Raw genomic sequence first — 16,637 nt, 5'->3', positions numbered from 1 at the left:
GCACATTATTTATAACAGATAAATGCAGAATTCAACTGTGAACGTTTAACACCAGTTTTCACAAGCTGAAGTCCGGTTTAATTGAATGGTTCCTTTATTCAGTCCTTTTCGATGATCCGATCCTTCCGATTCGCGAATCCGACTAAACGATTCGTTTTTATTTTATATATTATCTCGAATGACACGATCAATCCATGTATGTATGACTGAATCGGACTTTTAGTCGTGTCCATATTATGACTAATATTGTCGTCTGAGGTCGAGTAAAATAGCTGAACACATAACAGATATTTGAAGCGTTACTGAACTGTTTGAAAGAACCGAGTCGCGTGTTTCGGATCTTTCATCAATAAACACGTGGCTGGCGCCTCCTGGTGGTTTAAATAACACATGACATCGAGGGAGGAGCCCGGTCACATCACATCAGACTCTCACAGGCAGTTCGTTCAAGTGTGCGCAACCACTATTAACATCAGACTGAAACAAACATCCTGAAACCAGAAGAAATCATGTCCTACCAGGGTATAAAGAACATCCCAAAGATCACTGTAAGTTTATACGTTTATATTTTAACGGCTGTGATGTTGTACTGCGTGTAATCCTTTGTGTCTGTAACAAATGCTCGAACACAACTGCGCGTCGGGCTGCAGATATAATATTCTGGGATTAAATTGAAGTTTATAAGAATATTCTCTATTTTAATACTCCGAGTAAGTGCTGTTAATAAAAACGTAATGAATATATTCATCGTGTTTATTGACGTGTTTAATTTGAATGCTTTTATCAAGCTTTGACATCCTTTTGCATCTTGTTTTTACATAATCCTTTCAGCTCTGTTTTTATGTCTATTGCATCAATGCGACAATGAAAGATGTTTAATGTGAGCTGGAGGACTGCAGAAGCGCTGAAGAAAATCACGCCCATAACGCTTCAACTCCAGCACCAGACACGATGAACATCATCATTCATAACTTGTGTTTATCAAAGTTATTGTGTAGGATAAGTGTTTCAGAGTTTGCCGTTTTATCGCTGCAGGGGTGTGTTGTTGAAGGCTTGTGTCTGTGTGTGATGATGATGATGATGATGGTGCTTTGTCTGTCTTTGTGGTCCTGATGCTGCAACACTGCGCACTCCCTCACCGGTCACAAAGACAAACGCGGTGCGATACATCATTTCAGATCTTTCTCACGCTTGTAAAATGTATTTCCTTCAGAAGTACGAGCAGATGTGTAGAGTACAGTACACTTATGTGTGATGTGTGGAGAGATGAGGTGTGGTTTTCTCTACGCCCTCATTTAATCCTGCGCATCAGCATCAGGCCTGCGCTCGCAACTCTCTGTGCTTTCACAATGGAAAATATTTTCGATTCATCCCTCAGTTCGTTCAAACAAAAAACAATCAGTGAACAAACAGTGAATGTGTTTATAAGGCAAGTGTACTGGGCTGCTGGGGGTTTTGTTTAAATGAATCATATTTCTGTAAAACATTTCCTTCTAGCGTCAGGAGATGTTCTTTTGTAGGTGGATGACAGTCTGGTTCACTTGATTCCTGCGAGTGGGCTTTGCCTCAGGTAAACAGGTCATTTCTGATATCCACGTAACTGGATTTAAAGTCATGACATGAGATGAAACGCTGTTAGTAATTTCAGTTTGTGATTAAATCCCAATAAAGTGTGTGTATATTTATGTTTCTCTAACTGCTACGTGCATTTTTGTGATTTTTAAAGGACATTTTCAAAGAGCATTACAGTCATCAATGAACATGACAGAACTAAAATTATCACGTCCAGTAGTGGAGATCAACTGATAGGATGTAAGAGATGTTGATATAAGTGAAGATTGCTTTGGTTTAGATCAGTTTCAGTGTTTGAGCGCTTCATATGAAGAATGGGTCATGGGCGTCTGGTAAATATTTTGGTCACCAGGCAACAAGATGACGGCTCTGGATGCTTATGGTCCTGTTTCTCTCAACACCACGCCTTCATGTGCTTTAGCTCAGCATTCTCTGCCTGACTCCCCCCCACACAAACACACTTCCCATCACTCTCGGTGTGACACGGGTGTTTGTTTTGTATGATTTGCTGAGGTTTGTGTTTCTTGAAGAGCATTGTTTTATAGCACACATCATGGAGTTGTGAATTGTGTTCATATGTGTTGAAACATTGCTGTGGACATCATATGCTCTGTAGCTCTGAAGGGTGTCTGTCAGATTCATTCAGATGATTTTGATGTCCTGTTGTTTATTTGATACACTGAGTGTCAACACATTGTTGACTCTTTCATGAAGTGATGGACGTTCATTCAGAGACTGCTTTATAGTTTTAGCTGACTCTACATTCATTCTAACTGAATGCGCTCAGTGATTTATACTTCTAGCACTCTTTAGTTCCTGCATCTTTCATTCTGATTCCTCAGTCTGTTGACTTTGTTTGAGTCTGTCATATACAAAAACACACAGGTTTATTTTACACTTCAAAATAAAAGAACTCATACAAGTGGATAGAGTAATGAAGTTTTAAATAACATGTACGCATACATTATTGGTATATTTTCACAAATGAAACAGAATAAGACTAGTACATTGTCAAACTTGCACTGCAGTTTAACAAATAATTGATATGTATTCAAATATCAATAAACCACAGAATTTGAGTTAATCTGTATGCTGCTGTGTTTGTGTAACCTAAATTAAGATCGATCATGTTTTAATCAATGGGTAAAAACTACAGAATCATCAAAGTCAAGTGCTTTTCAGTGTGTTCTCTGGTCATACAGTGCTATATAAATAAATGTTTATTATTGTTATTATAAATATTCTCTCTGTGTTTTCTCAGAGCGAGAGGCTTCTGATAAAAGGTGGACGCATTGTGAATGATGATCAGTCTTTCTATGCGGACATCTACATGGAGGATGGAGTCATCAAGTAAGTTCTGAATACACACACACATGCCGCACACACACCATATCACACACACACACACATGCACGCACACACACCGTATCACACACACACACACACACACATGCACGCACACACACCATATCACACACACACACACACACACATGCACGCACACACACACACCATATCACACACACACACACATGCACGCACGCACACACACCATATCACACACACACACACACACACATGCACGCATGCACACACACCATATCACACACAGTCACATTCCTTGATCCAAACATCAGAATTTGACAGATGATATGCAGTTCTTATGTCTACACTCAACATGAAGCAAAGGAAAAGGAAACTCAGAACGTTCCTTGATGGTTATTTTTTGGTTATTATTTTGCAACCAGAAAACAACATTCCCAGAACGTTTCAGGATTTTTTTTAAATGACCTTAAAATATTTAAACAGAACATTTCATGGTAGGTATTTTTCAGTTATTTGTGCGAGCATGTGTTATGTGAAATGGGGAATAATGCAACTTCTTATATTGAAAATGATCAACGACCATTCTCTAATGGTGCATTTTGTCAACTGGTAAACATCACCCCCGTCTTCACAGACATTCTAAAGGTTTCCATTAAAATAGCATTATGAACCACTAGCTTTTTACCCGCATTAAAAGGACATTTTCTATTGTTTTTTTCAACAGTGATGTGTTTATTCCTTTAGTGCAGGTGTTTGATAGGTGCACGCTCCACGAAAGTACATGCTTTCACCTTTGCTTTAGGTCTCATGTTTGTCCAATGGCAGTTTTTTTGTGAAATAGTCGAGAATTAGCAAAACAACTAGACAATTACTTCAGTAATGAAAGAATTAGGCTACTAAAAGAATGAAATCGAATATACAGTTGAAAGAAAAAGTATGTGAACCCTTTGGGCTTACTTGGATTTCTTCATAAATTGGTCATAAAATGTGTTCTGATCTTCATTTAAGTCACAACAATAGAGAAACACAGTCTGCTTAAACTAATACCGCACAAACATTATACGTTTTCATGTTTTTATTGAACACAACATGTAAACATTCATAGTGCAGGGTGGAAAAAGTATGTGAACCTTTTGGTTTAATAACTGGTTGACCCTCCTTTGGCAGTAATAACCTCAACCAAACGTTTCCTATAGTTGCAGATCAGACCTGCACAACAGTCAGGAGAAATTCTGGACCATTCCTCTTTACAAAAGTGTTTCAGTTCAGCAATATTCTTGGGATGTCTGGTGTGAATCGCTCTCTTGAGGTCATGCCACAGCATCTCAATCGGGTTGAGGTCAGAACTCTGACTGGGCCACTCTAGAAGGCGTATTTTCTTCTGTTGAAGCCATTCTGTTGTTGATTTACTTCTCTGCTTTGGGTCGTTGTCCTGTTGCATCGTCCATCCTCTGTTAAGCTTCAGTTGGTGGACAGATGGTCTTAAGTTTTCCTGCAAAATGTCTTGATAAACTTTGGAATTCATTTTTCCATCGATGACAGTAATCCGTCCAGGGCCTGAGGCAGCAAAGCAGCCCCAAACCATGATGCCCCCTCCACCATATTTCACAGTTGGGATGAGGTTTTGATGTTGGTGTGCTGTGCCTTTTGTTCTCCACACATAGCGTTGTGTGTTCTTTCCAAACAACTCAATTTTGGTTTCATCTGTCCACAGAATGTTTTACCAGTAGTGCTGTGGAACATCCAGGTGCTCTTTTGCAAACTTCAAACGTGCTGCAATGTTTTTTTTTGGACAGCAGTGGCTTCCTCCGTGGTGTCCTCCCATGAAGTCCATTCTTGTTTAATGTTTTCCTTATTGTAGATTTGTCAACAAAAATGTTAGCATGTGCCAGAGATTTCTGTAAGTGTTTAGATGACACTCTAGGATTCTTCTTCACCTCATTGAGCATTCTGCGCTGTGATCTTGCAGTCATCTTTACAGGACGACCACGCCTAGGGAGTGTAGCAACAGTGCTGAACTTTCTCCATTTGTAGACAATGTGTCTTACCGTGGACACATGGACATCAAGGCTTTTAGATATACTTTTGTAGCCCTTTCCAGCTTTATGTAAGTCAACAATTCTTGATGGTAGGTCTTCTGAGAGCTCTTTTGTGTGAGGCATGGTTCACATCAGACAACGCTTCTTCAGAACAGCAAACTCAAAACCGGTGTGTGTTTTTTATTGGACAGGCCAGCTTTAATCAACACATCCAATCTCATCACATTGATTGGACCCCAGGTTGGCTGACTCCTGGCTCCAATTAGCTCTTGGAGAAGTCATTAGTCTAGGGTTTCACATACTTTTTCCACCCTACACTATGATTGTTTACATGTTGTGTTCAATAAAAACATTAAAACGTATAATGTTTGTGTGGTATTAGTTTAAGCAGACTGTGTTTCTCTATTGTTGTGACTTAGATGAAGATCAGAACACATTTTATGACCAATTTATGAAGAAATCATAGTAAGCCCAAAGGGTTCACATACTTTTTCTTTCAACTGTATTGATTTAATCCTCTATATTGTGTGGACTGATGTATTTCACTTACTTTAATTAGATTAGTGATGGGTAGAAACACAGCATGGATAAATTCATAACTGATGTGCAGTGAGGCCGAAAGGATCCAAGAACAATCATTTAGATCAGTGGTTCTCAAACTATTTTTCTTAAGTACCCCTTTTTATAACTTTTTCAAGCCAAGTACCACTTGACCAGACATTTTGCATTAAATACAGTGAAATGAGAGTCAGACAGTTGTTATTTCTGATGCCCCTAAGCAGGTTCATTGCTGGCAAACATTTCTGTATGTAGCTTTACGCAACTATATAAATCTCTTCAGTATTAGGCATAACATTTAAAGGTAAATCAGCAATTTTCAGTTCAAGAAAAGTTAATTTTGATCATTTAAAAAAGAAAAAATGCAACAATATTTTTTACATTTAACTGTAACCTCTCCTAACTTACATTATTTCATGCCCAGACACCGTTCCTGAGTGCGGGTTCAGGTCTCAAAAAAGAACTCTTATAAATTGAAATGCGTTTTAAATTTATGAATTTATTTTTAATGCTTATTTTTGTAGTCCTAATTTCATATAACAATACTAGTATCATAATTTATTGACTTATTGATTTTCATTATTTATTCCTAAATTTCAATACCCCGAAGTACGTGTACCCCTATTTGGGAACCACTGATTTAGGGTTACGTTTTAGAGTTTGGTTTTGCGGAAATAAACCGTTAGTTTGTGTTTGGTAACAGTGGGGGAACCTTAAACAAATGTTCTGGAAACCCAAAAATAGTTACCTGCGAAAGTGTTAGTGGAGAATATTATGGAATTAATGATCCGTGAGTGAGATGTTTTTGGAATCTCTCCTCAACTTTCAGGCAGATTGGAGATAATCTGATCATCCCTGGAGGGGTGAAGACTGTTGAAGCCGATGGGAAGATGGTGATTCCTGGAGGAATTGACATCCACACTCATTTCCAAATGCCATACAGGGGCACGAGCACTGTGGATGATTTCTCTCAGGGCACTAAAGCCGCTCTGGCTGGAGGAACCACTATGATTGGTGAGATATGTCAAAAGTTTTCTGTTTTAGCCGCGCTGTGGAATGTCAAATCGACAAACTCTATATTTAACTCGACAAATGTGAGTGTCCAGACAGCTGTTATCACAACAGATGTGAGACGTCTTATATTTGACCGTAATAATAGCCTATGGCATATGCAGTACATTATCATGTTTATTACAGGACTGCTAACATTATACATACTGTACATACATCATCACCTGCAAGACTCTGACAACTCTTTCAAACACGTTCCATTGATAAGGAAATCTTCATCCACACGTGTGTGTGTGTACTCTAATAATGACACACACATACAGTATAGTTCAATTGACCCTTCACAAGCAGTATGATTGACATGCGATCTGACCAATCATAACGCAGATATTATGTGGCCCCGTGACTTAAGGCCATTTTGTTTGACAAAAAAAACAGTCCTGACAAACTGCCGCAGTAGAGCTTTGCTGATTAATATGAAAAAAACACTTTTTAATGATTGTAATAGTAAACAGAGAGATACATACTCAGCTTTAATGGACGTTCACACTATAACTATAATTTATAACTAACTTATACAATAAAAATCTTTCTAAATGAAGAAGGATAGCAGATTTCACATCACAACCAATACAGATACCAGACATATCATTAATGTATTAATCACAGACAGAAGCGTTTGGGAACTGGTGTTTTTAAGGCGGAATATACTTCTTATTGATATTACTTACATATTACAAGTATGAGCAAGCTGGCATCCCTTTAATGAGATAGCGCACCTTCAGCCTTCAGACAGCCACATTTGAAGTGATATTTTAAAAGAAAGGCGTTTTCAGCAATGAAGTGGTAAAGCAACAGATGTAATGTGTTTGTTGTATTTAACACAAATAAAGATTAAGACACTGATGAACTGTTGTACTGAACTAATATTAAAAAGTTTACTTTCATTTTCATTTTCATTTAGATTAGCTGAACATCCATTTGTGTGACAGTAGTATCAGCCTACTGCATCACGTGAGCTTACAATTAATGTAACGTTATCGTCTGCTGTTGTGGATGTAAATATAATTATTGTTACAGTTATCTCAAATCCTGAATCCATATTACAGACCTTTCTGTCTGAAATCAGCATGTCATTTTTGTAGAAATCCTTCACTATTTCCACAGAGAGTGCACACATTTACACTGGGAGCGCATGGCTGATATCAAAAGCTTGTCTGACATAGAAACAGGAGCAAAGGGGGCGGGGTTTTGTGAAGGGTCAATTGTTCACTCCAGTCATCAGAAGAGGTTTTCGTCCATGTCATGACGTGCACTGTATTGTGTTTGATAATGATGCTGAAAGCCTTCAAAAGGACATGGTTTGTAAAAAAAGGTTAGTTTTATTAAAACATAGTGTTGGTAGTTCAACACAGAAATTCTGTTTAATTGCTTTAAAATGTAAAATGTTGGTGTTTATCATTAGCTGTGTAATACAACAATATATGCCGATGGGATATCTCTTTTGTGTCTGTGTGTGGGCATCTTGTGTCTTTTGTGTCACAAAAAGGAACATGCTTACTCCAGGTGTGTCTTTGTGTCACATGTGATGTGCAGTGGATCATGTAATCCCGGAGCCCGGCAGCAGTCTGGTGGAAGCGTTCGAGCGCTGGCACGAGTGGGCTGATGAGAAAGCCTGCTGTGATTTCTCTCTTCACGTGGACATCACACACTGGAGCGACGGCGTCAAACATGAGGTGGAGACTCTCATCAAGGAGAAAGGTGAGAGAGATTTTGATGAATTCTCAAGCTGATCCAAAAGAGCCTGTGTATTGAGTTTAAAGGTCTCCAATTTCACTTTTATAAAACATCTGTCCGAAGATATTAGATTCTCAAACAGATCCTGAGAGAGAAGCCGATGTTCTTCATATAAAAGATGAGAAACATAAATATAAGGTTTTAAGTGGTCTCAAGTATTGTCTTAATGTGAGCCTAATTAAATCTTGTTTTTTCCCGACCAAGCTGACACGCTTCATTTTTTGGTTCATGTTGTTATATTTTTGAATGATACAGACTCTTTGTACACTACACACACAAACACTTTGTATTTAATGCACTATTAGCAGTGACAGCATCACATCACTGAGACCTGAACATTAACAACGCTGACATTTATTACAAAAACAGTTGTTTCAAAACACTCGCTTGTTAAATTTTTGTTCGGTCAACAACAAAAGCATCTCTGTTAGGAACAATTATCCTGATCAAACGAGACAGTAAATCAAGTCTACTAGTTTTACAGTGAACCAGCCAATAAAGATCTCAAAGTGAACTTGACGTTTCTGTCTGAAAGTGTAGTTCATTTAGAATGAATGTAAATGATTGATGGTGTATTATGTGGATTAGGGTTTTTGTTCTTTATTTAAATCTAAATACATGTTTGGTATTGTGTTTGTTTGTGTGTACAGGAGTGAACTCTTTCCAGGTCTACATGGCTTATAAAGATCTCTATCAGATGAGCAGCAGTGAGGTCGGTCAACACATACACTATTAATGAATGATTTGTGTGTGTGAGTGTGTGTACCTGGCAAACCCTATGGTATGGACAAAATCCTTGTCCCTGTGGGGACATTTATTGGTCCCCATGAGGAAACAAGCTTACAAATCATGAAGAATTTAGCTTTTTGAAAATCTGAAGAGCAGAAAGTTTGTGTGATTGTTAGTTTTAGGGGGTGGGTTAGGGGTAGGGAATATGATATACAGTTTGTACAGTATAAGAACCATTGCGTCTGAGGGATGTCCCCATAAAACATGGAAATCCAACATGTGTGTGTGTGTGTTATATACTCTATGTGTCATGTTTGAATGTGTTTATGTGGTAGATCCACATTCTTTCTAAATATTTGTTATATTTTTTCATATATAAATTATATCCAAGATTGTGTTTGACGTCTAGATGAAAGCCAGTTAATTTTTCCAAGAGCTGCCAGAACATTTTCAGTGTGTGTTTGTAAGTTCATATGTGTGTGTGTGTTTGTGTGTGAACAGCTTTATGAGATCTTCACCTTCCTTGGAGAACACGGAGGAATTGCACAGGTGCACGCAGAAAACGGAGAGATCATTGCTGAGGTATAACATGTGTACATCATTTAGTGGGGTTTAAATACACAGTGTGAAGTGTGTTTTTCTACTGAAGGTGAGCTCATGGATTCTGATGACCGGAGGTTTTGATGTGTCTTATAACTAGGGATAATTATAATGAACTATGTAAATGACCGGTTATAAGAATAATACTAGTGTTTAAGAAATAATTGAAGAAGTATTTTAATAAGAGTTTTCTCTTCACAATATCTACTGTTGTTATAATAAGTGAGATGTGTTAAGGGTCAGTATTCAATCTGAGGTGGATAGAGAGAGTCAGAGAAGAATAGAGCTCCGTCATGGTTGTGTCCCAAGTCACACACTTAGTATGCACACTCATGTAGTGTGCTGACATTAAAAATGACAAATAAAGAAGTGCACTGTAAGTCGCAATACACTAAATCAGCTGAAAGTATGAAGTATGGAGCACTGTGCACTCAATGTTGCCATGTTTGGAGTGTGCAGCAGAAGTAAGGTCAGGCTGATGGACCAGTTCTCCTGCCGAACCCTTCAATCTGATGATGACTGAGGTCATGTTAGCTAAAACAGGTAGAATTGCATCAGAACAACAATGTACAAATAGATTTTATTGACGAGTATCATCGTTTATACATCATTTGCCCTCATCTGTTGAAACGTTTGTACATCCGGTTACTATAAAACTGTTAAGTATTCCATTTGTCCATTCATCCGTCCATTTTCTTCCGCTTATCCTGGGCCGGGTCGCGGGGGCAGCAGTCTAAGCAGGGATGCCCAGACTTCCCTCTCCCTAGACAGTTCCTCCAGCTCTTCCGGGGGGACACAGAGGCGTTCCCAGGCCAGCCGGTAGACATAGTCCCTCCAGCGTGTCCTAGGTCTTTCCCGGGGTCTCCTCCCGGTGGGACATGCCCGTAACACCTTCCCGGGAAGACGTCCAGGGGGCATACGGAAAAGATGCCCGAGCCACCTCAGCTGGCCCCTCTCGATGTGGAGGAGCAGCGGATCTACTCTGAGCTCCTCCCGAGTGACCGAGCTTCTCAAAAAAGCTGACTCTGAGCTTCCGAAAGCTCATTTCGTCCGCCTGTATCCGGGATCTTGTCCTTTCGGTCATGACCCACAGCTCATGACCATAGGTGAGAGTGGGAACGTAGATTGACCGGTAAATCGAGAGCTTCACCTTGCGTCTTAGCTCCTTCTTCACCACAACAGACCGGTACAGCGACCGCATTACTGCAGAAGCTGCACCGATCCGTCTGTCAATCTCCCGTTCCATCCTTCCCTCACTCGTGAACAAGACCCCCAGATACTTGAACTCCTCCACTTGAGGCAGGGACTCTCCACCCACCTGAAGTGGGCAAGCCACCCTTTTCCGACTGAGGACCATGGCCTCAGATTTGGGACCTCAGATTCAGGAGGATTCCATTTGTGCCCTTCTGAAAGGAATACTCCAGCAAGAATGTTGTTCTGTCATCATGAATTACAAACTCTCAAGTCCTTTCACAACCATCTTCAGAACAGTTTGATTAGGTCCAAGTGCTTTCTGACTCCCGCATAGACAGCAGCACAACATGCAATGAAAGTTTATGACGACATCATTAAAATAGTCCATGTGACTCCGGCAGTTCAACCTTCATTTTACGACGCCAAGAGAATAGTTTCTTTGTGCAATAAAACTAAAATAATGACTTGATGTCTGCCTCAGTCTCCAACACACATTCAGAAGAGCACGCGGCGCATGAGCCGACACTCTACATCAGCACCACACACATGCGTCAAATGTTTTTCTGGATGTGTGATGGAGACTGTTGAGCAAATAATAATCAAAAACAAACCCATTATTATATAACAAACATTTGTTGCCATTTGTATTTTTGCACAGTGTAATTGAACTGCGTTGTATTTTAAGATCCTTGTTTGATCAGTTAGCTGTTAATAATGCATTCATGAGTGTTTAATTAAGATGAGCATCCCAACTGACAACACAGTGAATGTGTTAATAATCAGACACCTGCAGTGTTTTCCATACCACATGAACTTCACTTCAGTTCTTTACTTTATTTCAGAGCTAGATTTAGAAAGATTTACAGAACATCCTTGTTTAACTCTTCATTTCTCTTATGGAAAAACATCTTTACAGTGAGGGTTCACCATACAACATGACACCCTATAGCTCGTACAGCTTCTGTATGATTAAACATGTATGTGAGGAACTAAAGTTAAACGGCTTTCATATGTCACATGTAGCAGATGATTGACAGGTTTAGTGTCGTCGAAACAGGTGTTTTAATGACAGAAGAGTTATTGTGTGGATGAAGGAGATTTGAGAATGACTCTGTTGTTCAGGAACAAACTCGTATGCTGGAGATGGGCATCACAGGGCCTGAGGGTCACGTTCTCAGCCGTCCAGAGGAGGTCAGTAACCACACACACACACACACACACACACAATAGGCATCATACAATCTGTGCTCTTACTACAGGCAGGAAGAATCATTAGAAAGACATGTTGACTTTAAGTGTTTCATTCATGTGGTGTCAGACAAAATCCTCCAGTAGTTGTTAGCCTATGGAAGCAAATAAGAGACATAATGTTTTGAAATTTAACAGCCTATGAATACTTGATTTTGAATTATTTTACTTTGGAAACCATGTATCTGAATTTATTTGTTTCGAATTTACCTCTATGAAATTTAAATATGAAAATTCTTGATTTCCAATTTAAAAAAACTGAATTTAATGCTCACGAATTCAGATACAAAAAAATCAACTTACAGAATTTCAGATAAAATACATTCAGATTGATCAAATTTGACTGCTCTTATTCAGACCTCAAATTTCAAGTTAATACTTTTCAAAGAAAACATCTGTCTAATTTGACTGCTCAAATTCAGATCGAAAAATTCAAGTTAAATATTCACATGGTAACATCCGGGCTACCCAGGATAGGAAAAACAGTTGAGCCCAGAGCCCGTCTGCAATTGAACCGAACCATTGAACCGAACCATTCAAAAAAGTATTCATAGGCTGTTAAATTTCAAAACATTATGTCTCTTATTTGCTTCCATATTAGCCAGATGTGTGTTTATGTGAGTTGTGTGTTTGTGTAGCTGGAAGCTGAGGCCGTGTTCAGAGCCGTCACCATCGCCAGTCAAACAAACTGTCCCCTCTACATCACTCGTGTCATGAGTAAGAGCGCTGCTGACATCATCTCACAGGCCCGCAAGAAAGGTACACACACACACACTCACATTTTTTATATCTGACAGTGAACGTTTGCCTCTGGTGGATGGGAAAGGTTGGTTTTATAAATCAGCAGGGTAAGAAGTGAACACTTATACAGGATTGAAGGGACCAGATGTTTTGTGTGTTGATTGGCTGAAGACACACACAGTGTTTTAAAGAAGGTTGTAAACATGAGAGCACAGCGAGTGTGTCTGATCTTTCACATGTGACTCTGATGCTTTAGCACTCTGTGACTTTTTTATCTGATGTGCAATGGGTTGTTGTTGCTCATGCAGTGATGCTCAAATACAGAGAGAACACAACACTGGACTCAGTTTCCCACAATACATTGTTTTCATCTTGACCTGATAGTGGAATGAAATTGGGTTATTGAGATGTATAAAGTAGTTCTGGTGAGTTTGATCTTTAGGAGGCGCTTAATAGATGTTTTTGGATGGACGGATGCTCTTATTGTTTCGTGTGGTTGCACTTCAGCTGCTCATGAGGGTTGTTTCCAGGTAACGTGGTTTTTGGGGAACCAATCACAGCCAGTTTGGGGACAGATGGCACTCACTATTGGAGCAAGAACTGGGCTAAGGCCGCCTCTTTTGTGACATCACCACCGCTCAGTCCAGACCCGACCACTCCAGATTATCTGAGCACTCTGTTGGCCAGGTAAACACAGATCAAGAAGAAACACGTTCAGAATCTCAATCTGTAATCTTATCTGCATCAGTTTGGGTCATTTATTGTATCGGTGGGTGATGTGTGTGTGTGTGTGTGTGTCAGTGGAGATCTGTCAGTCACCGGCAGTGCTCACTGCACGTTCAGCGTCGCACAGAAAGCCATCGGGAAAGACGACTTCACCCAGATTCCTGAAGGAGTGAACGGAGTGGAGGAGAGGATGAGTGTCATCTGGGATAAGGCCGTGGTGAGCATCTGATGGATGAGAATGTGTAGTTAGCGGTTCAGTGACAAAGTCTAAATTCATCTTTTCTTGTTGTCAGGTGACTGGTAAGATGGATGAAAACATGTTTGTGGCCGTCACAAGCACCAACGCCGCAAAGCTACTGAATCTGTACCCGCGTAAGGGCCGGATAGCTGTGGGATCTGACAGTGATCTGGTTATCTGGGACACAGACGCCACCCGCACCATCACTGCCAAAACACATCACTCTGTAAGCGCACACCATACACCCTATACAGCCCAGTCATCACCTTCAGTTTCTCAAAGCTCTGTGAACTCTTCAAGGACACAAGCTACATACAACACACTTCATTCCTAAGACAACCATCTTTAGATCTGCCGTAGACCGTATCCACATCAGATGTGACGCATTGCAAATATAGAATCCATTGTTGCTTGCTGTCACGGATGGTGAATATAAACTCTACTGTAAATGACATGAACATATTCATTCATTACCATTAACACCCATCACATGTGCATTAACATACAATAGTTGAAATGGTTCGTGTTACATGAACGGGATCTCAAATGTTTGGAGCTCAATGTGTGTAGAAACAGCTGCAGTGAATCAAACTAAACTTGACAGATCCTTCAGAAGTGCATGAACCCTGCCAACATTGACATCATGATTGGTTTTATTTCTTTAGAGGCATTGCACAGAACACGCCTGTTGTTCAGTCTCTAGTCCACTACACAGACACATCACGTGTGGAGTTAAATATCAGCCTCTAGTGCACATGTCATTTCCTGTTCTTCAGCACAAAGGAGGGACTGCTGCCAGACTCACAGTCTGTGGTCATAGCCGGACGTCTTTCAGATGTTTACTGGAGAGAAACTGAGATGATCTGTAGGGAAGAGTGAAGTCAGAGAGAGAGAGAGAGAGAGAGAGAGAGAGAGAGAGAGAGAGAGAGAGAGAGAGAGAGAATGACACTGGAGTCATGTGTGTGTTCAGCTGTTTGGCAGAGATATTGAGAATGAGAAATACAGTTGATCTCACACATGTTCTTCATTAGTTCACAATCTCTCTCTCTTTCTCCGGCTGTTTGTGTCACAGAAGCACAACAACTCAAAGAAGTGCTTCACAACTTACAGTTTATGAAACTAAGCACTAGTCTCTGGCTGAGGTCTTAGACATGTGATGAAAGATTGAACACTGATGAGTTTTATGTTATTAAAGTGTCTTTAATGAAGGTGAAGATGCTCTGTGGATGTGTGTGTGTGATGAGAACGGAATAAAGGCTCTTGATGTTCACTGTCAGGCAGCGGAGTATAATGTGTTGGAGGGGATGGAGCTGAGAGGAGCGCCAATGCTGGTCATCTGTCAGGGGAAGATCGTTCTGGAGGACAGCAAACTGAATGTCACCTCCGGCACGGGTCGCTTCATTCCCTGCACACCTTTCCCTGACTACGCATACAAACGCGTCAAAGCCAGAAAGCAGGTACAGCTTCACATTCTGTCAGAATAGACGTGATCAACGCATGTGGACCACAACACAATAAATGACCTGAACAAACGTGTTATTCTTTCAGTAATGGTGATGTAGAGTGGTCACATGTCTTTGTTTTTCTTTCTCTTGAAGCTGGCGATCCTGAAGGCTGTGCCCAGGGGCATGTACGACGGCCCTGTGTCTGAATTTTCAGCCGTGTCGAGGGGCGGCACTCCGTCTGCATCCACCCGCACCTCACCCACCAAAGTCCCTGTGAGAAACCTGCATCAGTCCGGCTTTTCATTAGCAGGTAACCCTGAACAATCATCCTTCATATGTGAGAACCTAGTGTTGATTTCCCTTGAAAGAGAACTCTTATTGGTATAACCACGCTGGGGATCCGTCCACTTATGGTGATCCACAGATTCTGTAAAATGTCAAATATTTTGTTGAAAGTTTCTTTTACAAATGACAGTTTTCTGAGAATGATGTATGTCTCCGGATCTGTTTTTGACCTCAGGTCCTGAAGAAGCTCCAATCAGACCAGCAGGAAGACGTATTGTTGTGCCCCCTGGTGGCCGCTCCAACATCATTTCCCTTAGTTAAAATATAAAGAGCGTTGTGGAACCGCGGTAGACTAAAGTCAAACGTAAAACACTGAACTCCTGCCTTACCTTTCATAAATAACTCCTGCTGAATGATTGAACCTCTGAAGAAAAAATAACATTGAGTGTAGCTGCATATGTTTCTGTGTTTAGACAGACTGAAATAGAAAACATCACCATAAACATGTCCTTTGGCTCATTTACATAGCGCTCTTATTATTCATTATAGTGTATCTTTGAAAATCATCTGTCATCTGAAGAAATGGTTCATTTGATAGAATAAATCTTCTTCATTCGATCGATATTTGAGCTATTATACATTTGTTTTTCAGTTGTATTGATTCAGATGATTCTGAACACTAACAGGTGCTACAGTGTGTTTTCATACATCACATGACAGGAATATGTTTGTGATATGTCACTGGTTTGAGTGTGTTATGATATAAATGGGAGCAGTGTTTAACGGACATGTCCCAAATAACACAAACATGAAAAAAAACACACTGTTCACTTCTATTTCGTGTGTTTGATTGTCTTTCTGTCGTAATTTACAGTTGGCTAGTGAAGAAGAAGTAAAGCAGGCAGGTGAAAATGAATGTGTGATGTGTAACATGTGTTACTGAATAAACATGTGACAACAGACTGTGTGGGATTTTTCAATTCATCATCTCACAGATCTAAAAAAGAATAATTTCTTCATCCCAAAAACTGCATGTTTATCTCCTAACATAACTTAAACACATGAAATAAATAAACATGGATTTTTCACGTTATTTATCTATCTGTGACATCCATAAGCATCATATAA

At 39.9% G+C, this 16,637-nt stretch overlaps 1 protein-coding gene across 1 annotated transcript; it reads left to right on the top strand.

Annotated features, from left to right (window-relative positions):
• Positions 1–389: 389 nt before the first annotated feature.
• dpysl3 (dihydropyrimidinase like 3) lies at positions 390–16,471 on the top strand. The gene is made up of 14 exons (XM_056730363.1): positions 390–548; positions 2,834–2,922; positions 6,325–6,509; positions 8,103–8,267; positions 8,954–9,015; positions 9,534–9,614; positions 11,949–12,017; positions 12,713–12,833; positions 13,346–13,502; positions 13,617–13,758; positions 13,835–14,005; positions 15,057–15,236; positions 15,378–15,534; positions 15,745–16,471. The coding sequence occupies exons 1-14, from the start codon at positions 510–512 to the stop codon at positions 15,828–15,830; spliced, it is 1,704 nt and encodes a 567-aa protein (XP_056586341.1). The 5' UTR covers positions 390–509; the 3' UTR covers positions 15,831–16,471.
• Positions 16,472–16,637: the final 166 nt, after the last annotated feature.

Source organism: Triplophysa dalaica, chromosome 19 (assembly GCF_015846415.1).
Source record: "Triplophysa dalaica isolate WHDGS20190420 chromosome 19, ASM1584641v1, whole genome shotgun sequence".
Classification (NCBI taxonomy): domain Eukaryota; kingdom Metazoa; phylum Chordata; class Actinopteri; order Cypriniformes; family Nemacheilidae; genus Triplophysa; species Triplophysa dalaica.
This window is presented reverse-complemented; position numbering and strand designations above follow the sequence as displayed.

Bases quoted from the DNA above. Each gene is read 5' to 3' on its own strand.
- dpysl3 (XM_056730363.1), top strand. From the start codon at position 510: ATGTCCTACCAGGGTATAAAGAACATCCCAAAGATCACT. The intron at 9,016-9,533 runs GTCGGTCAACAC...GTGTGTGAACAG, and splicing joins ATCAGATGAGCAGCAGTGAG to CTTTATGAGATCTTCACCTT. The intron at 15,237-15,377 runs GTACAGCTTCAC...TTTCTCTTGAAG, and splicing joins GCGTCAAAGCCAGAAAGCAG to CTGGCGATCCTGAAGGCTGT.